This window comes from Trachemys scripta, chromosome 1, assembly GCF_013100865.1.
Source record: "Trachemys scripta elegans isolate TJP31775 chromosome 1, CAS_Tse_1.0, whole genome shotgun sequence".
Lineage (NCBI taxonomy): Eukaryota > Metazoa > Chordata > Testudines > Emydidae > Trachemys > Trachemys scripta.
This window is the reverse complement of record NC_048298.1, coordinates 175295957-175322295: the sequence shown is the minus strand read 5'-3', so window position 1 is coordinate 175322295 and position 26339 is coordinate 175295957. Positions and strand designations below refer to the sequence as shown.

The following is a 26339-nucleotide window of genomic DNA, read 5'->3' as shown; positions in this document are numbered from 1 at the left end:
TCTTAAAGCTGTTTTACTGCATAATGGCAATGTTTTGCCATCAATTCCAGTTGGTCATGCAGTCCATATGAAGGAAACCCATGACAACATGAAACAACTTTTGAGGTGCATAAACTATGACCAACATCAGTGGCAGCTTTGTGGTGATTTGAAGGTTGTTGCTCTCTTGCTTGGTCTGCAGACTGATACACAAAGTACTGCTGTTTTCTCTGCGAATGGGATAGTCGTGCAAGAGATTCCCACTATATCAAGAAAGATTGGCCACTCCGACATTCATTGGAGCCTGGGAGGAAAAGCGTTCAGCATCCACCACTTGTTGACTCAAGGAAGATTTTGTTACCACCCTTACACATCAAGCTGGGTCTGATGAAGAACTTTGTCAAGGCCATTGACAAAACACAAGCAGCTTTCAAGTACCTCTGTGGAAAATTTCCAAGGTTAAGTGAAGCTAAGATAAAGGAAGGTGTCTTTGTTGGTCCTCAGATTCGTGAATTTCTTCGAGATGATGCATTTGACCATGCATTGCATGGCAAGGAAAAGACGGCATGGAAAGCCTTCCAGTTAGTGGCAATAAATTTTCTCGGAAACAACAAGGCAGACAACTATAGGTTGTTGGTGGAAAACCTCCTCAAGGTATACAAAAGCCTTGGTTGCAACATCAACAACAAAGAGTCTGGTGGCACCTTAAAGACTAACAGATTTATTTGGGCATAAGCTTTCGTGAGTAAAAACCTCACTTCTTCGGATGCATAGAGTGAAAGCAGAAAGCAAAAAATCTAGATGAGAGTGCAAAAAATGTATCTTTAGTGACATGTTGGTTGCAACATGTCACTAAAGATACATTTTTTGCACTCTCATCTAGATTTTTTTCCACCGAACTGCGGAGCAGTGAGCGACGAGCACGGCGAGCGATTTCACCAGGACATTGCAACAATGGAGAAACGCTATCAGGGCAAATGGAGCCCATCAATGCTTGCAGAGTATTGCTGGACAGTGACAAGAGATGCTCCATTTAATGAATACAAGAGAGAAGCCAAGAAGCGCCAAGTAGACACTGAATAGGACTAAATTATGTACATAATAGTTTTTTGCCTTTTGTTTCATAATAAATTTTATATATATAAATATATATATATTTTCAAAGTGTTACATAAACAGGACAGGTGAAATATGTAAAGCAACCATAAACACATGAAAAGACCTAGGTTTACATTTATGATTAAAACTCTACTATCTACACAATATACCTAGACATAAAATGTAAAAACTTAAATATCTTAGAAACAGTAGCCAATCAGTTGTTTTAATTGTCATATTGGAATTCAGCACATCAAAATACATAATAAATAGCACATTTTATCTCTGAAGCAAACGACTTCTCAAAAATTGTAGACTAGTGTAATCTTAGCACAAACAAAATCAGGATAGTACAAATCTAAGAACTAGTACTCTCACTTTCAGTGGTTACCACCATTAGAGAAGGAATAACAACCTGTATCATCAAATTACATGGGTACCTTCAGAGCAACAGCATGGTAGAAATCACTGCATTAAGCCTTAAATAATACAAACACATTACCTCACACTGATTCACTAACCCAACAATCAAATGAGATCTTCAGCACTCACTGATGAGCACACAGTGTACTTCAGGAGTCTCTCTGTGCGCACAAAATGGTTTTAAGACAATTGTGCCCCCTAAACAGTAGGCCACTGCATGTCAGCCTAGTCCTTTGGGCTGCTTTAATTTATGTTGATTATGTATGGTAATAAGGAGCCACTCCAATGTTTGGGGATTACTAGTGCACTGGAACCCTCCATCACACCATGCCTTCTCTCTCCAGGCCACAGTCTTGATGCCAGCCACATAGTGGGTGGATCTGCTATCTGCCACCAGATTTGTGGCCACTTTGCACTCTTTGTACAGTTCTAAGCCATCATAATACAGGGGAGAATCTAAGCTAATGTATGTAAATTTCTTTGTTTAAACAATTCCATCACCATTGCATATTCTTTGCCCCTCTTTTCTATGATAAAATGATGAAAAGCAAAGGTAGGGTCATAAACTGACATCACTTATTGCAGCATATATTTTACCAGATTTCGATATATATAATGTGTATAGTAGACGTATAATGTAATGTTTTATTAAATATACGTTACAAGATTTACAGTCTTGGAATACAATATGGCAAAGTGTTTTAAAAGAAATGTTTATAGAAATCATTTTTATAACAGTATTGAAAGACAAAATTATCACAGCATTTAAATATAAAGTATAAAAGGCACACTTCCTATCAAAGAAATAAGGCAATTAACTAGTTGTAAACAAAATTCAGTCTAAATCAAAACTTAAAATCACATTAATTTCTTTGTGATTGGACTGAAATAATTTCAGCACCAAATTGCATAACAAGCTACATTTTTTTGCCGCCTGAGTTTTCTGGCAACTTCATGTTGAGTTTTTACTTCTACCCAGAGGCATTGCTATCTTCATATTATGAAAAGGGATTTTTTTATTTTTTAATTCTTTAAAACCTAGAACCAGTGGAGAAAAATCCTTTAACAGTCACATTGTAAACTTTGCATCATAGATAGGTAGGTAAGATTAAAAGAAAACGCTACCTGTAAAACTTAACAGAGTCTAGTTTCTAATCTTGACTCTAAAGTGAAAATAGGTAAAGACGAAACAAACAGTACTTCATTTCATAATATACTTCAGTTTTTCCATAGTTGAAATTCATGGGAAAGTGCAGCCTGTTTCTTCATGTTTATACCACTGTTATATCATGAATCTTGTATGCGAGGTCATACTATAAAAAAGAGAATACCATTAATCTATATGCGGTGCTAGGATATTTGATCATCACTTAGGTAAATTTGTAGTTAAGATAAACACCATTAGAGAGTAAGTCCCAATATTAATATGTTAGAATAGAAATGAGCTGTTGCAGGCACCGCCCCTGCAGCTCTCATTGATTGTGGTTCCTGGCCAATGGGAGCTGCAGGAGCGGCGGTTGGGGTGGTGGCAGCGTGCAGAGCAGAGTCCCCTGGCTGCCCCTACGCATAGGAGACGGAGAGGGGCCATGCCACTGCTTTCGGGAGCCGTGTGGAACGGCCCCCGACCCTGCTCCCCGGCTGGAGCGCCGCAGTGGGGCAAGCCCCAGACCTCGCTTCCCTGCAAGAACTCGAGGGCCGGATAAAAACAGCTGGAGGGCTGGATTCGGCCCGCAGGCCGTGGTTAGCCCACCTCTGATCTAGAACCTACTCCCACTGAAGTCAGAGTTTTCCATTGCTTCCTATGCCTATAGATCAGACTTCTTAGTTCATCCATCAGCTAGTGTAAAGTTATCTACAGCATATTTTCTAGGATTTATCTGGTCTAGTTTAAAATCACAAGCAAAGGGTCTCCCACAATCACTATTATGAAGATATTTTTGGGAAATTCAACTTAACATGTCCTTTGCTTAATTTCATTCCATCACTCCTAGTTACCAATTGTTTCACCCTACAATTATTTTTCCTCTTTTGTGTTTACAACCTTTAAGTACTTAGTTATCAAGTCCCTTCCACTGCAACTGGCTATTTAGTCATATTTATTTTGCATTCTTAATATTTCTTTATAAATCAGCCCTTCCAATCCCTTGATCCTTCCCCTCCTCCCCCACCCGCCTTCTGAGTACCATGTCTTTCTGGTACTGAGGTACCCAAAACTAAATAGAATATTCCAGTACTCATCTCACTAACGATGTATAAAGAGGAACTATAACCTCCCTTCTTTGTGACATGATGCCCCAAATTGCTGTTCAAGGACACAACTCAAAACTACATTTGCTTTTTTTGGCAGCCACATTAAGCTGAAAGATCATATACATTTTATATGCTGTCTACTATCACCCCTTGCTGTATTTCAGCATAACTCATTTTCAGTAATACACAGAAGCAACTGGACAGAAGCAACTGTCCAGGAAGCATTTCATTTTGTTATTGTCTAACCTTATTTCCAAACTTATGTGCCTTTGTATTATTTCTCATTTTCACTACTGTTCATAACATGCCTCAATTCCATAGTATTTAAGTGCGCTAATTACATTCAATCTATTTCCTCTTGCAGATCATTAATGGAGATGTTGACTCAGACTGAAACTTCTGTAACACACTGCACACTGTCACTTCCTATAGACCCTTCCTTATAAACTTGACACACTGCTGATTAGCATTAATCTTTGTGTAAAATACTCCAGCTACTCAATCCATGTGAAAGTGATAATCGATAACTGCATTTACTTTAGACCATCTGCCTACTAGTTTGGTAAATCTAGCTGCAAAAATGAATCTAGCTTGATCTGTCGTTCTTCATAAACTCTTTCAGGTTAATGCTTGTGCATCTAGATTTTTGTCTTTATTATTTATCCCTTTAATTTAGTACGGATTAAATTTAGCGACACCATAAAACAGTAATAGTCAGGATCATTTGTCTCATCCCTTTCCCCTCCCCCCATCATTTTGGAAGATTAGCATATGTGCTTCTTTTATTGTAGTAGTAGTATTTATTTGTATCCCCATTGTACTTGCCACTGTACAAACAGAAAACAAAAAGACTGTCCCTACTCAAACATATTGATCTATTTATTACTCTGTGTAGCACGTGCATCCCCATACCTGTGACCACAGGAACAAAAACAATACAAAAATAAATGCAAAAACATGATTGTTACACCCATTTTTTTCATTTTCTTTTAAATAGATTGTAAACTCTTGGGGGAAGGGACCATCTTTTTACACAGCACCTAGCACACTGAGGCTAGGTCTACACTACCCGCCTGAATCGGCGGGTAGAAATCGACCTCTCGGGGATCGATTTATCGCGTCCCATCGGGACGCGACAATCGATCCCCAAATCGGCGCTCTTACTCCACCAGCGGAGGTGGGAGTAAGCGCCGCCGACAGAAAGCCGCAGAAGTCGATTTTGCCGCCGTCCTCACAGCGGGGTAAGTCGGCTGTGATACGTCGAATTCAGCTACGCTATTCACGTAGCTGAATTTGCGTATCTTAAATCGACTCCCCCCGTAGTGTAGATGTACCCTGAGACTCTGCTCCTACTTGAGGCCTCTAGGTGCTACCTTAGTTCAAATAAGTGATAAAATAATAAGGTAATTAAAGCACACTTCCCAACAAAAGATAACCTTCCTTCTCCTGTGCCACAAAGAGGACAACTGCCACAATGTCAAACTCAGCTTCTGTCAAACAATAGGGTAGGGACGGAGATTCCAGAGTTGAGGGCCTGTGTCAGGAATGCTCTGTGCCCACTCCTTTTATGAGCAAATCTAGGGCAAGTTAAAAAGATATTCCCCCAGTTTCGGAAAACCTCTGTTATGTTGCACACTGTAACTGTCAGCATATTCCTGATGAAAAGGCTGGTCTAAATTCAGCTCTGATGTCAACGGGTGCAAACTCCATTAACTGAAGAAGAATGACACCTACTTTTACCAGTTTAAATTAGACCCTTTGTTCCAACCCAGGCTTCCCATGCAGATGATACTTGCCCCAAAAGGGCAGCTTTCACCAGAAGATGTATTTATCTGACATCAAAAAAATAAAATAAAAAACAAAACAATCACATCTTCTCAGACATTTGGAGGAGCAATGATCCGTTATTCAAATCTGGGTTTTCATTGGGTACACTCCAATTTTTCCAGTTCATATTAACCTGTCCAAAGTACTGTCAATCCTGAAACCCTCAAGTTTTATTTTCCCCAGTTTATCTTTCCTCTGCAGGTAAATCTCTTTAGCAAACAAAGGATAAAATATATGTCTCTTCATTCCCAAGGCAACAAAATCAACAACTAACATGGGACTTCAATTCAGGAAACGCAGGGGGTCTCATGCAGCCAGCAGTAAATCAGAATTTCTAAAAATTATAAATAATTTTCTAACACAAACAGTACTGCAACCAACAGAAGGTAACGCTATTTTGGACCTCATAATGATAAAGATGAATTAATCACTGACCTCTAAGTTACTGGTTGCCTAGGGACAAGCAATAATGACCTGATTATATTCACTATGGACAAACAAGGGACAGTCCCAATCAGTAATATATATATTTATATACTTGGTACTTCAAAAGGGCTAACTCCCTGAAGATGAGGCAAATTGATTGGGGGGGGGGGGGAGGGAGGAAAGAAAAGTAAATTAAAATTGGGAATTCTTTAGGAAGAGTTTATTAGATGGCCACAATCAATAAAGAAAACAACTTTGGCTAAGGGCCCTTCCTGGTTCAGTGGCAGAAGAGACAGCAGCAACTAGAAATAAAAACAGAAAATAGAAATCCATATTAATTAGAAGTTATGAAGTCTATAAAATTCATAAGGGAAGCTAAAGACATCAGGGGGAAAAAAATCCATGGCTATCAGGGCCAAGGATAATAAAGAAAGTTTACTTACCTTCCATAACCAGAGTTCTTTGAGGTGTGACGTCCTTATCTGTATTCTACTGTGAGTATGCATGCCCTCTTCATGCACTTGAAACTGGAAGAGTAGCATCTGTTGGTCCACTACTGTGCGCTCTATCTCCTTGTACTCTAATCCAAGGGTATATGGAGTGGTGCAGACCAACTGCCTCTCCAGTTGCTTCTGTTGCCGCGAAACAGCGATGGTGTGAAGCGGAGGGGAAGGAGAGTGTGTAGTAAAGTACAGATAGAGAGCACACATCACAAAGAACTCTGGTTATGGATGGCAGGTAACCTCTCATCTTCAAGTGCTGGTCTCTATGTGTATTCCACTGTGGGTGACTGACAAGCACTACTTAGGATGGAGGAGGATGCGAAGATCTCTGTGATATTGATGACCACTGACCCAAAGGATGCATCTGCTGAGAAGGCTTTCACTAAGGTAGAGTGTTGTGTGAAGGTATGAATAGAACTCCAAATGACTGTTTTATTCATGTCAAGGCATAGCACTTCCCAAAGCGAAGCTACTGAAAGAGACTTTGCTCTGGTGGAGTGGGCCTTCACTCCGTAAGGTGGAGGAGCATCTGGTAACTGAGCAGATACAACCAGAGATCCACTTTGATAGTCTTTGTGAAGATATTGCTTGGCCTTTCATGTGTTCCACAAGGGCTACAAAACAGTGTGATCTCCTAAATGATTTTGTTCTCTGTATTCCCAGGTGAACAGCTGACAGGGTAATGTGATGACAAAGATACCAGTCCCATAGGTGGACTGCCTCTGTGCAAAAGGGTGATCTTGCTCCCACTGCTTGTTGATGTAGAACACAGTTCTCCCATTGTATGACATCAGCTGAATAAGTTGCAAGTGAATGAATGGTAAGAATCTTTTGCTGGCTTCTTGGACTGCTCTGAGTTCCAGGAGATCCACTTATACCCTGGACTCTTGAGGAGTCCATGTTCCCCGAGCTGTGTTTGGGCAGATGAATGCTCTAGCCTACAAGGGAGACATCTGTAATTAACATCTTCTGAGGAGGTGCAGCAAATGGGACTCTTACACACACATGTTCCCTGTCCTGCCCCCTCAACATAGAGAATCTCACTGTAGGAGGGAACAGTACTCTTTTTTTCTATATTGTGCCTGATACATATACTGATCAAAGCCAAGCTTATAGATGGTACAGCTAGAGTCATCCTTCAGGTCAATATCCATTTATCATTTGTGTCTGTTTAGCGAGGGGATTATCAATACCAGGATGACCATCCTGAATTTTTATTTTAGGATAATGACATTGAAGTGTTATCTCCATCCCCTTTCTTCTTAGGGAATCGAAAAATATTTGGAATAAAATCCCTTTCCACCTCAGCATTAGAATACAGGTTCTATAGGTCCTGGTAGAAGTAGGGAGTCTATCTCCTGTAAGAGTATCCTTTCATGAGAGCAGTCCCTGGAAAGGAATGAGAAAGGGGGATTTGGAAGGGAAGAGGGGAACTCTATGGTACAGCTAAAGTGGATAGTATGAGGAATCTGTTTGTAATCATCTACCATATATGAGAAAACTGGGCTAGGCACCCACCAAATCAGATCTTGGAGGAGGGAGGACCTGGCACCTGGGTAGGTTAGTGGTTCTCACAGATCCCACCAAAAGCACTTCTTGGCAGGTGTTGTTCCTGGAAAGAAGAGGCAGAAGGAGCATTATGTTTATTTCATTGCATCCTCTGACACTTTTGCAGCAGTTCATAAGCTCTTTGGTGAAAGAAAGGTTGCCTCGTGTACTTCCTCAGCTGAGGTGTATATCCCCAAGGAATGGAAGGTTGGCCTTTAGTATTTTAATGAGTGCAAGGCCTTGTTCAGTCAAAAGATTGATAAGTTATTTCCCTTGAAGGGCAAATCTTCCACAGTGGACTTTATTTCCTTGGGAAAACAGTGCTGGCTGGCATGCTCCTTGACTCAGCCCGTTGTACAAGAGTCTGCCTAGCCTGGATCTGACTGGAGACTCATAGCCTCCTCCATGAAGTGTTTCCTAAGCCTGAACTCCCCGACTTGATAGGTTTGTGACAAAAAGGAGTGGCTGATACTGCACTCAGTGTAGATACAAGCTTTTTCGAGGCAGTACAGGAACCTCTAAGTACTCATTGCTGACTGGGAAAGGGAGGAAGGAGCAGAGGGGTGGGGGGCATTAATTTACTAAGAAAGTTTTAATCAACTTTTGTAGACAGTTCTCCAATATTTACAGATTTTTATATAAATGTTATATAATACTTACAAAAACAGAGTCTAGGATCAGTTGTGAACACCGGAGGGCTTCATCCCAGACCATGTGACAGTAAGAAGGAACTGGAGAGACGGTCAGTCTCCATGGCTCCTTATACTCTTGGATCAGAACACAAGAAAAAGAGTGCAGATATGGACCAATAGATTCTAGTAGCAGGAATCTTCTGGTCTCAGGCACATTTGTATCCTCTGTGGAATACTCATAGGGACTAGCACTCAAAGAAGGAGTGAGTTTGTTTGTACAGTATATTAGGAACAACAACAACAAAAATCACAGCAATGGTATAGGCCCATTACTAAATGGAATGGCAAAACTGTTAAATAGTGATGCAGAAAAGGCAGAAGTGTTCAATTAATATTTCAGTTTTGTATTTGGAAAGAAGGATGATGTACTGGTATTGCACATGATGAAGAAACACTTTCCAGTCCATTAGTAACTAAGGACAATGTTATGCAATGTGTAGTAGGGATAAACATTTTTGAATCAACAGACCTGGATATCTTGCACAAAGAATCCTAAATGAGTTGGTTGAGGAGATCTCTGGTCTACTGATGTTAATTTTTAATAAATCTTGGAATACCAGGGAAATTCTAGAAGACTAGAAGCATGCTAATATTGTACTGATATATAGGCCAGTTAGCCTGACGTCAACCCCGGGCAAAAAATGGAAAAGCTGATACAGGATTCAATTGATAAAGAACAAAAGAATAGGAGTATAATTAATGCCGATCAACATGGTTTTGTTAAAAGAGTTAGTCAAACTATCATGATTTCACCTTCTTTGATGAGATTACCAGTCTGGATGACAAAGATAACTGTGTAGGATATAATACTTTGGCTTAGTATACTGCATGACATTGATTTAAAAATTGGCACTATACAATATCAATAAAGCACATGTTAAATGGACTAAAATGACAGATCTCAAAATGTAGCAATCAATGGGGAATCATCATCAAGTGGGGATGTTTCTAATGGGGTTTTTGCAGGACTTGGCACTGAGCCTGATACTATTCAACATTTTCATCAGTGTTCTGGAATACATCTGCAAGATATATTAAGCATAAATTGTATTTGGCTGTTGTCAAACATGAGTTATTGGGCTCAATACAGAGGTAACTGCGTAAAATGTAATGCCCTGTGACATACAGGTCAGACTAAATAGTCCCTTCTGACCTTAACTCTACAAATCTGAACCAGCATTCACACTGATGAATATTTCTCTGGTTCTTTATAACAATAAATTTACAGCTAGCTTAAATCAAAGCATTTTGGAAGCTTTGTGGGACTAAAAACAATTGAAAACACCTAGACCTTATGTGGTGTCGTTATGTCTCTCAAGTGCATATTGATCAGACATTGAGTATGAGGTGGGATTTCAGAACATGGAATCCATTGCGCACAAGCACTCTGCTGTGCCTAGGCAGAGCTTCATTGATTTCAGTGGGGCTCCCTGCAGTTACAGGGGTCTCCCATTTGCCTACCAAATTGCAGGACTGGAACGCAAGGTAGGTATTAAAGTGGCTTAAAGATATAGGATGCTGTCTGAATAAAATTCATGTGCGTGCTGAAACGAGCCCATTTTCATTCTCAGTAAGTTACCCCTTATGCCTGTTCTGAGTGCTGACTAAACTCCTACACTAACCAGATATAACCAGACACAGGGGAATAAAGGAAATTCAGCAAGCCACTAAGTGGGGAAAGGCATGAGTTTCCCCCCCCAATTCTTGACCTTAGCAGCCAAAAATTCTAGTGGACTTTATGACAAATGCCAGCTAAAAAAGAGCATGTCCATAGCTTTTACTGATGTACATATATTTCATAAAAAAACAAAGCTTAAATGTGCTAAAAAGATCATTTGATGTATATTACATATGTATTCAGTCCTGATCAACACAAGGATTGGAGCATAAAAGAAACACAAGGAAAAGAATTTACTTCGACTGATATCTAACTTTAAGATTTACAAATTAACTAATTGGAATCTATTGTCAGTTTCTCAGCTAACTAGACAGCTTCACCCTCTCATCTTTAAAAAAAATTATTGTTGAAATAATGTGCAGTCTTGATGTCTCTGTAAACTGAGAGAGAGAGAGAGCGAGAGATCTGGCATAATCAGACTCTACTGTCGCCATACAAGAAAAATGTACTTTCATTTTCCTAAGTACACCTATCTCATCAGATACATTAAGACCTGTCTTAGGAATTTACATCTCCCCTGGGAGAGCAGTGAACCAGGAAACATTATTTTCAGGGACCATAGATGGCTTCAGCTGCATTGAGGATAGCTGATATTTCAATGTCTTAGTGCAATACATTTCTTCAATATAAAAGCGTAGAGCCGCTCTCTTGGAGTTAATTAGTTTTCAGTTAAATTCAGGTTTAACTTTAATAAGATCCTTATTATATTTGCATCCACACAGTCAACTTCTATGTGCTTTTCAGAACTATTTTTTCATTGCAACTCCTTAATTAACACTTCTGAATATTTTATGTAATGGTATGGTGCACACCTGCCTAAAGGCTTCCTAAGTTTAAAAAGTCTGTAAATAGTTCTTATAACAGTTAAACCAGATCAAAAAAGAAAGCTTATATACCAAGCTATACATTTCCTTTAAATTATCTTCATATAATTCAGCTTTCCTTCCAGAGTTTATGCAGAAAGGTCAATTTATTGCTCTTGCAATTGATATGAATTACAATAGAATTTTTACTCTATTTTTTCATTTTTGTTTTTCAGGGTTATAATTTGCTGTAGGATACATAATTTTCTGGAATCGGAGAAGTTAGGCTAAATTCTTTTTGCTTTACCATACAGCATATTACAATATTTAAAATGCTTTACTATGAATTAACAAATCATAGCAAGTGACAAGCAAATGTGTGGTATGTTTCAGTCACTGGGGTATGGGTGAAAAAAAAAAAAAAACCACACACACACAGGAAGACAATCAGAAATCATTGGCCACAAGAGGGCATCCAATATTCTCTTACCAAACCATATTTCATATTAGCATATTTCAATTTCAAGCACTGTCATATTTTAACATATTGGGGGAGGGGAGGGGTTGGAGGGTGGGAGACAGAGGGATTATTTGGGATTGTAGCATTTTTCAGGATGTCTCTTCTTTTTACATGGTTTTGACTAATGTTCTCATTTTATTTTATTAACTATACCCAGGGAATTGTAAATTATAAAGGTTATTAAGGTACCAAGTAAGGGGCCTGAGCCAAAGCCCACTGAAGGCAGAAGGGACTCTTTCCATAGAATTCAGATCAGGTCCTGAAAGTTCTGCTTAATCAATCATTTTTGTCTTGTTTATTTTTTATATATATATATATAATACACACACACACACAAATGTTTTGGTGAATGTGCAGAAATAATGAATAATTTAGACATTCACATTATAACAATTCATTCATTTTTAAAATAATCATGTATAATCATTTTAAGAGTTTTTTTTTTTAATGTCATACTACACTATGACTGACTACACAGAAATAAATTGTGTGTTATTGTCAAACACTGTCCAGAAAAATACAATTATTTAAAAAGCATGAAAATTGTTATATTGTCTAAATCAGTCTAGCCAACAGACAGAGCATTATGATCCAATGCCAGTAGAATAAAAGAAGGCTAGTTTATGATCTCCAGAACACTTCTTCTATCTGCCTGTGAATACATCTGTAGGTAACTTAGTTGGAAGCCAAAAAAGTGTTGCAACCTATTTACAAACTATTTAAAATGTTCTGATACTATAAAATACTCATTTCACATCATATTTAATGACCATTCTAATTTATATTATTTATACTTTATTCAAAGGGACACTGGACTTGAAAAAACATGGTTCTGGCTGAAAATGTCATACATACTATAGATGAGGGAATATCTTTTATTGGACCAACTTCCATTGCTGAGAGACAAGCTTTCGAGCCACACACAACTCTTCTTCAGGTCTGGGCAGAGTTGTCTTCCCCTCCCCACCCCTTCTATAGGGGTCAGGCTGTGATACAGAGACCTCCTTGACAAAGGGTTACCTTTGTCAACAACTCTCACCTTCGGCCTGACAAACACATTACATCAGACCTGAAGAGCAGCTGTGTGTGGCTTGAAAAGCATGACTCTCTCACCAACAGAAGTTGGTCCAATAAAAGATACTACCAAACCCAACTGGTCTCTCTAATCTCCAGGGACCAACACAGCTACAACAACACTGCATACATACTATAGTCAAGGTAACACGACTGACATAGCTGAAATAAGTCCGTGGAGGGAAAAATCTATTTATTCAATTTGCTAAATGGGTCTCACAGCACTCCATGTATAGCCAGTCAGCTAGGCTCCAATCCTACAACTTGTTTTGCAGGCAGGCAGACACTACTGCCTGAGCGGAGTCCCAGAGAAGTCAGTGGAACTCTGAATAGGGGCAGGAGACCATAAGCATGAAGTTCAGCACTAGTTAATTCCTTCCTTCAGAAGAGAAACCAAATATAAACAAAACCAACCCACATTATAAAAAAATTGGTCATAGTTTATATTAAGGTTCTGTTTGTAAATGATTAATAGAAGTTATAAAGCTTTTAGAGACATGAGCAGTATGTGTTACAGATTCTAGGTACATCAGCAGAAGATGTTATAAATGGTTATAAGCCATTATCATAAGCAATCTGTTAATCCAGTTGGACACTAATAACTGAATGACCATTTTAAAAAAAACTTCTAATTATTTATTAACCTTTTTAAAAACAATTGATAAGACTAGCAAAACAACTTTATTTATTCCCTAAAATCAGGATATGTTATTTAAAACATTCTCTGCTAGAAACTAGGATTTTTTAGTTTCATTCTTTAAAAAACAAAACAAAAACAAACCTCACAGCGTCCCTTTAAAAGACACTCAAGTACAATTTGTCTGAACATTTAGATTTTGATTTTATAAAATGCACCCACAATTACAAAAAGCATCAACGTGCATATACACAAGTTAATATGACTTTAAAATAAAAGTAATACAATCTAGAACTTCCCACAAATGCAATGTTTGGAACCCAGATATTGCACTATTGTGTTAGTGCATGCAAACCAGAAAGTAAACTAGACTAAAAATTAAAATTACCTAGTCTAAATTATTTTCACTGACTAAAGCTAAGAAAGGCAACTAGTAAACAAAGCATAAATAGAGAACACTAAATCAGGTTTTTAAAATTCAGTTTAATAATCTGAAGTGGTCTATTTGTTACAGATGGAAATGTGTTTAATTATTTAGCCAGTGTCCTTTAAAAGGGGGTGGGGGAAAAAGAGATAATTATTGGGGAAACAGTTACTCTAGAACATAAATGACTAATACTGCACTGACAAGCACAGAGATCAAATGACTGGTTAATATTTTGAGATCATACTAAAGACAGAGCCCTGCCATATTATTTGTAAAGCACCATGAACCTTCCTGGTACTGTATAAATAATATTTGAGAGCCACAGGTAAAGCAATGAAATAACATCCCTTCATTGGTGATAGTGGGAGATGCAAAATTGTTTGGGAAAAGATTGCTTTAGGAGAGTTTCTTGTGGCTGTCTAGGGAAATGGGGTGCTGACCACTTATAATGGGGCAGGATTTAGCAGTCAGGAGTGCTGGGTTGGGAATGCTTGTCACCAGAGGATACCTGTTCAATATCTGTCTCCTGTAGCCTGACCATCCAGTAGCCTTCTATATTACCCATCTCCTAAAACAAGTCCAATTTCCATGATCCCACCTCTTTGCAGGTTACCTTTAAACATTATTAACATAAATTAAAGATCACAATCTTGTCGTCTTTAACAGTGTCCTAGCTTTGAGACATCCTGGTGTATTAATACATACTGTTGCCACCCTCCCAACCTTAAATTGAGGATGGACAAAGCAACACTTTGTGATAGTTATTAGATCAACAGGGGCACCAGTTCAGAAGTGGCCATATCCTTGTGTGTTTAAATTATACTTCGCATGTTATGCATTGTAGGAGAAGTGTGATGAGGTCAAGGAAAAGAATCAAAAAAGAGAAACTTGGGCTCATTAGTACCCCCCTTTTTAAAAAATAAATAAAATAAAATGGGTGATTTCATCCTTGCTGTTTTATATTCATGGTGGTTCATCTGAGACTGCCGCCTTTCATTTTTATTGAAGGAAAACTATAGTGCATGGATAAAGGGCATAAACATTAATATATTTTAAAACCAAGCTTTTGCCTCATCTTACTAAGTTATTTTATATTCTGGAAGAAATATTTGTGCTTTCAGCAGTTATGGGATTACTAGTGATGGGAAAGGGCATCCTATTTATTCACATAAAATGTAAAGTGCTGGCAGCCACAACATAAGCTTTTGACAGCACTCCGCAAACCACCAGCTGTGTCCCAAAGATGTCATCTTGTTTAAGTCAAAATTCAGTTTAGTTACTAGCCTCATCTCGTACAATCCTCACTGTAGACATAGCTATGCTCAAAGAACAGTGCTTCTGTTGCCATAGACAATGTCATTTGGGAAGTTGGTGTTACTATGCTGATAGAAACATAACATATGTAACACAACTAATACACTATGCAGTTTAAACAAAGTCCCCATCTTAGTGGTCTTGACATCATGCAAGTTTAGTGGATACACTGATGTTCTGAAACTGTTCTACCAATTTCTTAAGACAATTTGCAAAAAAGGTTCTTACTTTGTTCAAATGTATCCAACCTTGAGATTTAGTTTATTAATCTGTTCCACAGAACACTCAGGCCCAGCTAGTGGTTGCTGTCACTGAACTCCAGTAATTATGTACTTTAATATTGTTGGCTGGAGATTCATAAAATATTATACATTTTAGCCCTAATTACCTTTCTCCTAGTCTTCCATCACAACATAACTGATATAAGTAAAGGTGGCAATCACTAGATTTGTCGATACAATGTTGGAAGCAGGGATTGTGTCACCGAACTTATTTCACTCACTGGTTGATGGATCCTAATTGAGGTGTCCAAAAAACCTTGTCTATTAAGACAGGCTTTTGCACAAAGAATTAGTTTATGGGAATGGGAGTGTGGTGGTGGTATTCCTTGCTAGGGAGTTTGCAGTTTGTTTTAGCAGAACCTGAGCCAATTTTGATTTAACTTATGGTTCTAAGTATGTTATATAAATTAAAAATAAATAAAATTTTGGAAAAATCAGAGCTTCTGGCATGTAGACATTTCTATTTTTTCCTTTATTGAACTCCTGCTTTTCCTAGAAATTGAGATTTTCCCTTCCTGTAATTCAAGTTTCCGCCACAAGGTAGTTGGCAGTCTCTAGACCATTGGATTTTCCTCTCTTTGAGTTTGCTAGTGACCAATCAATTTATAACAGCTTATCCTCCTTACTCAGCAACACTATCTACAGGCTGCTTTTGCACACTTTCTTTAGGTGGATTATTCCCTAGCCTTTAAAGATGCTCATGGAAACAATTAGATATGGGCAAACCTAAAGTGACTAAAATGTTTTCTAAAATAGCAAGTCTAATAACTAATTAATTATCAGCACTAATGTAATTAAGGTCTGGAAGAATCCCAAATAGTCAAATGCTTCTTTACAAAAACCCAATTTACCAGTACAGAATCTCTTTCTATTCCTACTCATTTGACAATCTGGATCAATCAGATACAATGAGTGCACAGTGACTCCCTAGTTCTGGTGATCAAGATGCTCCTTCTAAGGACAGTAGCTGCCAAAGCTGACACAACAAATCTGTAGTGGCATATAGGTACGTAAGGATCATCATTTGGCAGCTTTACACAAGTCCCTTGCTGAAGCCCTTTTCCTTTCAACCCATGGGATAGTTCATGGATTTAGTATAGTGGGCTATAAATGGCTCAGGGGAAGACGACTATGCAGCGTTATGTGGAAACACAGGACTTTTAGCCATCTAGCTGTAGTGGATCTGGACTCCACCCCCTCCCCTTGAAGTCCTGAAGTGGGGACGAGAGTGATGAAAACTGGACCGGGGGGAGGGTCGGATGGAACCCCGCCCGGGGGAAAGTAAAACATAGTATAGCTCAGGTGATCTTATGAAAGACTGCCTGTCCTGAAAGGGGAAGAGGAATGCGAGTTTCAGCTTCTAACATTGGCTCCCCAGTGAGGACTCAGTTGGAGGGGGATGTATTAGTCACCAAAACTGAGAAGCCAGGGTACTCAGAGACAGAGGTACTCAGAAATTTCAAGGCTGCTTCCACTACCATGGAAGAGGCCTTTATGCTCAGAGAGGAGGCAGACTAAGTTTGGGTCTGCTGTACTCTGTCTCAAGGAAGAGCAAAAATGGACATCACAATTGCCACTGAAGAAATTTGGGCACTTCCATACCTGTGCATCTTCTGCCTGTCCATCTCGTTGCTTGCTTTATGAAGAACTAGAAGATGTTTGCCTGGAGTTGAGGCAGAAGATTAACTGACAATAACACAGCATCCAGAGTGAAGGAAATGCAGCTGGTCAGGAAAAAAAATCTCGTAAGTGGTGACTGCTCCCTCTTCCTTCTAGGTTCACCCGTTGAGGGAAACCATTTGATCCAGATTGTTAAACGAGTGTCAGCAATCTTTCATTTCTATTGCAGAATATGTATTCTAGAATTGTTAATTTCATTGGACCTTTTTTCTGATTGCTCCTCCTTTCAGGCATTACTTTTTCCAGAGGTATTCCTCATCCCCAACTGAAGAAACCGAGTCACTTTGGAGATGGCTCATGACACTTGGTAAGGGATATACTGTCTAGCCTGTTTATGAACATTTTAAAATCAGATCAGTTTTTCTTCAATTGAAACTTGTTAGATTTAGAACGCTGATTTCTTAGTTTCCTTGCATTCTGCCTTAAGTTTACTGCTTATTTTAATTTCCGGGCTATATTAAAATAAAACTCCTCTGTACTGAAAGAAAAGTGAAGGACAGCTATATAGGGGGGAAACAGTTATTGTCATTACAGGTTTTTCATTAGTGTGCTCACTTCTTAAACTCCATTGATCAACCATTAATTAATTATATATATACACACACATATATACACACACACACACACACACTGAAGCAAAGTTCAAAATGTGCTTGGCACTGTACAGATTTAATTAAATATGCATTAACATATGTAGACATTATCTTTTTCAGAGTATTTTCAGATTGTAAAAAAATCAGTTATGTATGTATGTTACTTCCTTAAGCCTTTAGTGGTATTCGTGCCTATTATAAATACATATCCAGTGCTCATATGCATAGAACAATTTTTAATTACACAAATTTAACTTAGATAAATGTATAGAAATCAAAGAAATTTTAAATTCAAAATTTGAGGAACTGAATACCACTAGAAATACTGTACACATGCACTAAGAATTTGCCATGTTTACAGGCTTCAGACCAAGTTTATCATATAAACATATTAATAAAATACTTTAAACAACACTTAAAATGAGCAACTTGAGGAGGTTACTTCGACCCATAGGAAACCTTATTGTAACAGAATGTGTTTGACTGGTTAAAGGGAAAATGACAGGGAATAGCACTCACTTGGACATCTACAATAATAATGGTTAAGTTCCTGGGGGAACAACTTTATATTTAAATATTTTATTCCTGCAATGGAAAGTGGATAATCAACCCAACTGAAATATCATAAGCTATAATCTATATTGTAATGAGAAATCAAGTTATAGAATCTGAAGGTGCATGCCTATATCCACAGAAAAGTTTAAAATATCCAGTTTTAACTGCTAGTTTTCATTCAATTTGAAAGAGGTAACAAAAGGAGGAATAAGAAAGAACAAGATGAGTACCAGTGTGGTAGGGACAGTCAAGTTTATTAGTACACTTAAAAGAGTACAAGAGGAAGAGAAAACTAAAGACACAAACAAGCTCTGCTTTAGAATAAAGACAGACTACTGTTTTCTCTAACAGATTTATTTCAAAAAGTACACAGGTCTGTCATGAAACTACAGCATTTTTGTATTTTTTTTTTTTTTTTTTACAAATGGACTCCTACAAATTTCAATGCTTCTACTTTAAATTCTTAAAAATTAAATATAAAACCTCATGCTGAAATTCATACCAATATCAAATACTATGCTTTGTGCACGTGAAGTACTGAATACCTTTTCCAGTTGCAGACGTTTACTCCGTTAGGCAGTATTGCTTTAGTATAATTAAGTTGAAATGTACCGCATCATTGAGAAGCCCAAAGGCCCTATAAACACTTAATGCAGTGTTTCAGTAGGGTTTAAGTGATACAATGAACCTAATGTGGACTTTCCTCCTACACGGCAAGAGTACAAAGAACAAAAATCTGCCATGAAAACTACTGTCTATACTGTTGGCTTCCTTTATTGCAGAAAAGCCCTGATTTACAGACAGATATTTTAAACACATCTTTAACACTTAGCTGTATTGTTACTAAACAATAGGTATGAGGACATTTAATCTGACATGTAACAATATACTATACAACATTAGATTAAATGTGTACTTTTATACGTTTCTGAATAGGCAAAATACCACAGTTAATGGCATTTACAAAAATATGATGGATATTTATTTTGCTGAACTGAAACAAGGCATTTTTAACGCACTAAACGCTTAAAAAATTTATTCGTGAAATTTCAGTGTAAAATAATGCCTCACAAAAACATCTTTAAATATCTGTTTCAGAAAGTTTATTAAAAGGAATTAAGTTTATTATGATATCTGGTGTAATGTAGTGTTTTTTCAAATTACATAAGGCTGTCACACTTTATTCACCCCAAAATAAATCAGAGTATGCCGCATTGACAATGGAAAAGTAAATTTTCAGTCATCCAATTAACTACTTATTACTTCTTCAGTTCATTTAGATTTAATATTTACAAAAGAGTTTATCTTCAACTATAAGACTGCGTGAATGAGGCATTGAGGATGGTGTGTTCTAATCAGTGAACTAGCTGTCCTTGCTTCCTATAAGATTTTTCCTTAGAAGTCTTATCTGTAACAATGAACATTCTAAGTGGGGGGGCATGGAGGAGGAGTACTGGGACAAGCTATTTGGTCCCATCCATTCCATTTCTAAATAGACAATACATTGTTAATCTGGTATTTGCTTTAAGTAAATTAGATGTCTGAATTTAAAGAAAAAACAATTTACTAAAATATTTATTTTGTGATATTAATCAGATTTATAGTAGTAATAAAGTGGCCTTCATAATAATGCTTTGTCCATTCAATAGGCCTGGATGTTAGGTACTTGAGACAAAGTCTATCCCAAGTAGGTAGTCCTATGTATTTCAGAGGACACTGTCAGTTCCTGTTACTTTATCTTCCATGCAATTTCATAAACAGACATTGTCAAGGCTGCAAGGCCTAAAAGCTATGTTTTGAGGGCACATCATGCTGTCCTTTCACTCTATCACTTATTCCTTTCTTGTGAGCTGACTGGGCATTAAATATGCACAAATGCAGCTACACCTGCTTTAGTGTAATACATTTATGCTCTTCAATATCTTGCCTGTTTACCTGACAGGAGTATGGAGTATTGGACAATACAATGAGAGCCCATCTCACAAACATATCCACAGATGGATTAATAAAACACTTTAGACTGTTAGCTAGTGGCCCAGTCCTACTGCTGGCTTTTAATCTGTGCTTTACCTCCTGTTCTGCACAGAAGATCAGCTTTCAAGATTGACATAACAGCATTTTTAAAATAATAAATAGTTTACTTTAGGGGTAGGTAAAATATTTGGTCTATCAATACATCATTCAACTGTGACAGTCTCTCTTCTGTGTTTATAACTGGATATCGGAAGGGACTGTCTTCGTTCCCTACACCAGGGGTTCTCAAACTTCATTCCACTTCGACACCCTTCTGACAACAAAAATGACTACGAGGGAGTGGGGGTGGGGTGGAGAAAAGACCCAAAGCCTGAGTCTGCCCAAGCCCCGATGCCCACCGCCCTGGCTGGGGAATGGGCAAGCTTCAGCCCCACGCAGGGGGCCTGTAACCTGAGCCCCGCTGCCCAGGGTTGAACCCCTCTGGCTTCGGCTTTTGCCTTGGCCTGGGTGGTGAGGCACAGGCTTCGGCCATGGCCCCAGCAAGTCTAAGACAGCCCTGGGAACCCCATTGGGCTCGTGATCTACTTTGAGGTCCCCATCCACAGTTTGAGAACCGCTGCCTTACACTTTCAAAAATTCTTTAAAATTAAGCTGTTTTATTTATTTATTTTTAAAGACTTTTGTATTCATGTGTCTGGAAAATAACTACGAAGTATGACGCATCACATATGAGGGTTCTAATCATCTAATCTGGTACTACAGTGAAAGAGAATGTTTTCAGGAACATAACATTCACTAGCTTGTAAAGAGAAGTTTAAGCAAAACTGAAGCGCTTTGAAATACAGAACATTATGTAGAGTTACTTAAGCCACATCCAAAATATTGGCAGGAAGAGGTAAAAATATAAAAAGTATGTAAGAAGAAATCAGGTCACAGTGTTGTGAAGTCTGTACCTTCATGTTTAAGAAGCACCTTTCAAAAAAAAGTAATTTAGGCACCAGAAATTTCTTTAAAAAACTTAAGTTACAATCAGGCATAAAAGTTTATTGGAAAGGCACAGATGAAAGATAAAAGTATCTTAGTTCTAACAGTATCTGATTACAATCTAAAAAAGATGTCCCAAAATGTGGAAAGTTTTATACATATCTAAAATACTTAATATCTACTTCATTCTCTAAATTCAGAATGAAAAGGGTTTATATACTCTACATAATAATCCAGATCAAAAATTGTGTACCTACCTACAACTAGGACAAACATCTAAGAGCAAGCTGAATAATTTCACAGACCTAGTCAGCTATAGAAAAAACAGACACTATAGCCTAAAGCTTCCCTAAACTCTTGAGAAAACCTTTTATCTCACACCATTGTAATACAGATATACCTAGTATCTTTCACACAGGCAGTTCAGACATTTAGCTTAAATAAGATCAGTGTTGCACTCAATCTTCCTTTTCAGTTTGAAGAATATTTGGCAGTTTAATATCCACTATTGACATTTTAAATTTACAAAATTCTTTTTTCTGAAAAAAATCACTTTCACAAAGACTCAAACTGATGCAAAATTCAAATACACTATCCACAACAACCCAACAGCTATCACAAGATATCAACAGTACTTTAATAAGTCTGAAACTAGTACAGAAACCACACTGGAAAGCTTTTTTAAAAAAAAAATTCAACAAAACAATGAATTTTAGTTCTATATCTACAATTTTGGATAACCACAATGCATGAAGAAGAGAAACTATTTGAAATTCTATTTTTGTTATGAGAAAGTAAATGGAATTAAGTGTTTGGTAACAATATTTAGAGGTTGTTTGTTTTTAACGGGGACACCGAGGACCAAATTATTTTACCCCCTTTACAAATTCCTTGTACAAAAGCTGTTTACACAATGTCCTCAAATAGCAGACTAATATTGCACTGTGTATAAACACACACTAGGGTCAAAAATAAGTTTCCAAAATAAGTGGGCAGATTTTACCAAATCATGAGCATTCATCATTTCCTATTAAATCCAGATAGAGCTTCTGCATGCTTACCTCTTTGGAATCAAAATATGGATTTAGAAACCTAAAGTGAGATTTATAAAACTAAAGCAAGGTTCTGAAAATCTTAACAGACAGATATCTATCCCATATAATTTAACTATTTGTCCACAAACACACATCCATTTTTCATGGGAAAACAACAGCTGATCTGAAGTTTTGGAAGACTAGGTTCCATGAGTAACAAGTTGGTATAAACTTGATCGTGTCCCTTTAATGCCAGTGAACAGTTCTGGGTTGCTTGGCATGACTATAATAAAATGCTCTTCTCTTAAAATTGGGGTCTCATAAAGCTTTCATGGTCTCCCCTGTAGCATTTCCACTTGTTGCATTTAATCTCAAAATCAAGTTTATCAGTTGACTGGGTTCAATTAACTGCAACTGGTAGCCCATGATATACGAGTTCTCAGAAATTCAAAAGATGCCCCAAAAGCACATTACAAAAGTTAAAGATTTCCACAGACTTTCAGAAAAATATTTAGATCAATCATTCAAGTACTTCAGACACTGTGGCCATTATCACAGAATGGCCAAAGGGGTCAAAATATTTAAGTCATTCCACATTTTGAGGGTGAAGTCTCTGGAAATCTAATTTCATGGACTACAGTTGCAATGTCTTTTCACTGTCAAAAATACACAACGTTGTGTTTCATATTCAGAATTCCACATCTAGCTGATATGGTGTTTCTTCATCTAAAATTCAAATACCTCCATTGTTTCATGTCTCATTAGGAACTTAAATGCTTTTGCTGAAGCATTTAATTAATATATTTTACTAACAGTTCAAAAATTAATAAGCAAAAGTGATGGCTGTTCAAACTAACTGTTCATTTTCTTTAAGAACAATTTTATGCACTTTTTACATGTAGGTTGGAACAAGGTTTTTATTTATTTATTTTTAATATTTGTAAAGAATTTTAAAAAAGCATAAATTAACACCATTCTATACTATGGACCCGTCCTTGCTTTGTGCTGGAATCATCACAGGGACAGCTCCCATTCTACTTAGATTAGGTGCAGCTACCTTTGACGGTGCAAAGCTTGGGTTTTGACCAGAAGGACGTTCAAAGTCTTCACTTGGTACTTGATTATATGGAGTCTTGGCATATCCTTCCATATTGGAGGGAGACATTGAACCCAGAGAAGAACGATTGCTGCCTATATAGCTGCGGGCTGTTGAAGTACGACTCTTTGGAGGAGGAACATCCTCTCTGAAAATAGTTAAAAATAAAAATGGTTTAAACCAAGAATGTATTGGCGTTTTGAGGGATTTGTAAAATTTCTAGTGTTTTTTTCCCCTATTACAAAAGTAAAAGTAGCAAAAACAGTAATACTGTTTATTACTTTAAAAAAAATGTTTCAAATATTTACCACTTTCAGAATACTTTTTAAATCAACAAAATATTGAAACATCAGAAAATAGGATACAGGCATATTAATGTATACTACATTAAAAGTATACAGTTATAGGCTTAGCTGTCACACTGGCTTAATGTACTGACTTAGGTCAATGCAGAATTCTAACCAGCCATAATGAATATATTATCTACGAGAAAACATTAAGAGGAAGTTATTTTCTAGTTTCAGATATTACAGTTCAAAGGGTAAAGACAATGGGCCATTACCTACCTAATATCATGGTGCACTTCTTTTTCATATTTTTTCTCTTTACGTTTCTTACAGCAACAGAAGACAAGAAAGGCCAATAAAAAGAGCCCCAGAAGAGTTCCAATAACTGCTCCAGCAATTGTGCCAGCTGTATTTATAGCTAGAATAGATTAACACAAATTACTACGATACTGGCCTTTAACTGAATTTGCATAACTAGAGAATTCTCCTCGTACACCTTAAAATAAAAACAATGTGCCCTATACTGAGAAATATTACTGAACTGATACATGAGTACTTATACACACCTTTAAATTAAAAAAAAAAAAAAAAACCTTCATTCACATGGAAAGACAGGTGAAAAGGCTGACTTGTTTATTGGAGCTGAAAGAATGCTCAATACTCAAAAATATGACAAAATTAAAAATGGTGTCAGTTACCTGTTCTACAGCATATTTCTTTTATAGATTACAAAAGAATCAAAAGAGTTTATTTCTTTAACTCATTCATCAACATTTCTGATTTTGCAGAAACTACTATACAGCAAGTACTTACGAGGAGTGACATTTAGCACAACGAAACAGTCATCAGTGCCAACTCTGTTTGTAGCCACACAACTGTATGTACCAGAGTACTCCTCAGAGGCATTCTTCAGAGACAGTTCACCTGTATCTTTATCTAAAAATATTGAAGAAACTTTGGTTAAAATTTTCCATTAATGGTTATTATTCAATATTTCCAAAGGTATTAATCCATTACAACAAATTTTATTTAAAAAAATCAGTGTCTTAGTTATGTTGACATCAGTTTGAAAAAAATGAGACATTTGTCAAGCTGCAAAGAGCTGTCATATGTAATACTACCATTCTTTTCTGAATAACTGGAAGTTTATTCCATAGCATTTAATTTCAGTATTAAATCTTGGTGCTCCATACCACTAGTCTGCTGAGAATATTTCCTTGCCAAGAGTGTAATGGATGTGTCTAACACAGGTAATCTGCGAGGCACCAGATCTTAACACATTAAGCCTAGGCATAAAAAAAGCTTAGCATTTCAAGGTGAAATAAAAACATGAAGACAAAACCTATTATCCATCTTAAATATATTAAAATAGTAAAGGATAAATATTACTCAATAACGATGTCGCCGGAAGTTCCTGTGTGCCAGTTAATTTCCTCCAGTTGTAGGATAAGAGTGGAGAGCCTTCTTGTGATACACATTTCAGGGTAAGGTCTCTTCCAGTTTCCTGTGATCCTTCAATGTAGCATTTAGTCCTTGCTGGCTTTACTAATAAATAAAGTATTATTTAAAAATCAGTTATGGTGTCCATTAATTAAGCCTTAGCAAGTATATAATTTTTCACTGCACAGAACTTGAAGTCAGCCTATGTTTTTTAACTCTTATGTTTTATACAAAGGGCAAACCAATTTTTGAGCCATTTTCAAGAAATGTTAATTATTTCTACATTTTTGTCCTCCTCCTCTCCATTCCACTGGGGGAGGAGGGGTATCAATCATCTAATTATTGAACACTAAATAATAGGGCTGTCAATGAATCGTAGTTAACACCTGCTATTAACTGAAAGCAAACTTAACGGTGTTAATTTTTTTTTTTACACATTAATCATATACATCTGTGAGGGCGGAAGGCACCAGCAGCAGGTGGGGGTTGGAGCCCCATGCACCAAGAGGGGCTGAAGCCCCGAGCCCCCACCCCTGACCCTCTATTTGAAAATATAGAAAACCCACAAAAAATGTAAATAAATGGTATTGTAGTATTGTTTAACAGTGTGATTAAAACTGAGATTAATTTTGTTAATCTCGCAATTGTTTTTAAAATCGCTTGACAGCCCTACTAAATAACAATTTATCCACTTACAATTCAGTATTAGATTATGAATTTATTTTACACAAGCACTTCTCTCATTTTAAGGGTCAAATGTAATATGGACATGTAACAATTTGCCCTCAAGAACATATACAGCATATAGCATCTGTACAAATTATCCTACCAAGCACAGTCAACTGTATTTTTTGGCTTTCAACTGCAGGAGCTTTCTTCACTCTGCACTGGTATGTGCCTGTATCTGTTGATTTTAGATTCAGGATATCTATGGAGCCGTCACCAGATCTGGGATCAGGATTAGTGAACTGTACCCGTCCATTCATAGCTTCATAGTAATTATTATAAATCCTGTCTACAGAGTACATAATAATCTAAAAGGAAAAGAAAAAAAACAGGTATTTTCTCCAAACAAATCTGCATAGCAATTTGAATATTTCAAATGAACCACAGTTCTATTTCTTTGGAAGACACTTTTTCCATGTGTAAAAACAATTCTAACCAGAACAATAAAAAACCCACCCAATGCAATTTATCTGATGGAAAATGAATAAAC

At 37.2% G+C, this 26339-nt stretch overlaps 1 protein-coding gene across 4 annotated transcripts in view; it reads right to left on the bottom strand.

The window, feature by feature from the left end:
• Nucleotides 1-1324: 1324 nt before the first annotated feature.
• CXADR (CXADR Ig-like cell adhesion molecule) overlaps nt 1325-26339 on the bottom strand; it is a 62441-nt gene continuing 37426 nt past the window's right edge. For 3 of the 4 annotated variants that reach the window (XM_034792787.1, XM_034792772.1, XM_034792794.1), the window contains 5 exons: nt 25953-26157; nt 25073-25228; nt 24497-24619; nt 23963-24101; nt 18711-23544 (listed from right to left, as the gene is read on the bottom strand). In XM_034792787.1, coding sequence (XP_034648678.1) covers nt 23277-23544; nt 23963-24101; nt 24497-24619; nt 25073-25228; nt 25953-26157 — 891 coding nt within the window. In that variant the 3' untranslated portion in view covers nt 18711-23276. Of the gene's footprint in view, nt 2814-18710; nt 23545-23962; nt 24102-24496; nt 24620-25072; nt 25229-25952; nt 26158-26339 lie in introns of those variants that run through there. The other variant, XM_034792780.1, reaches the window with a different exon arrangement.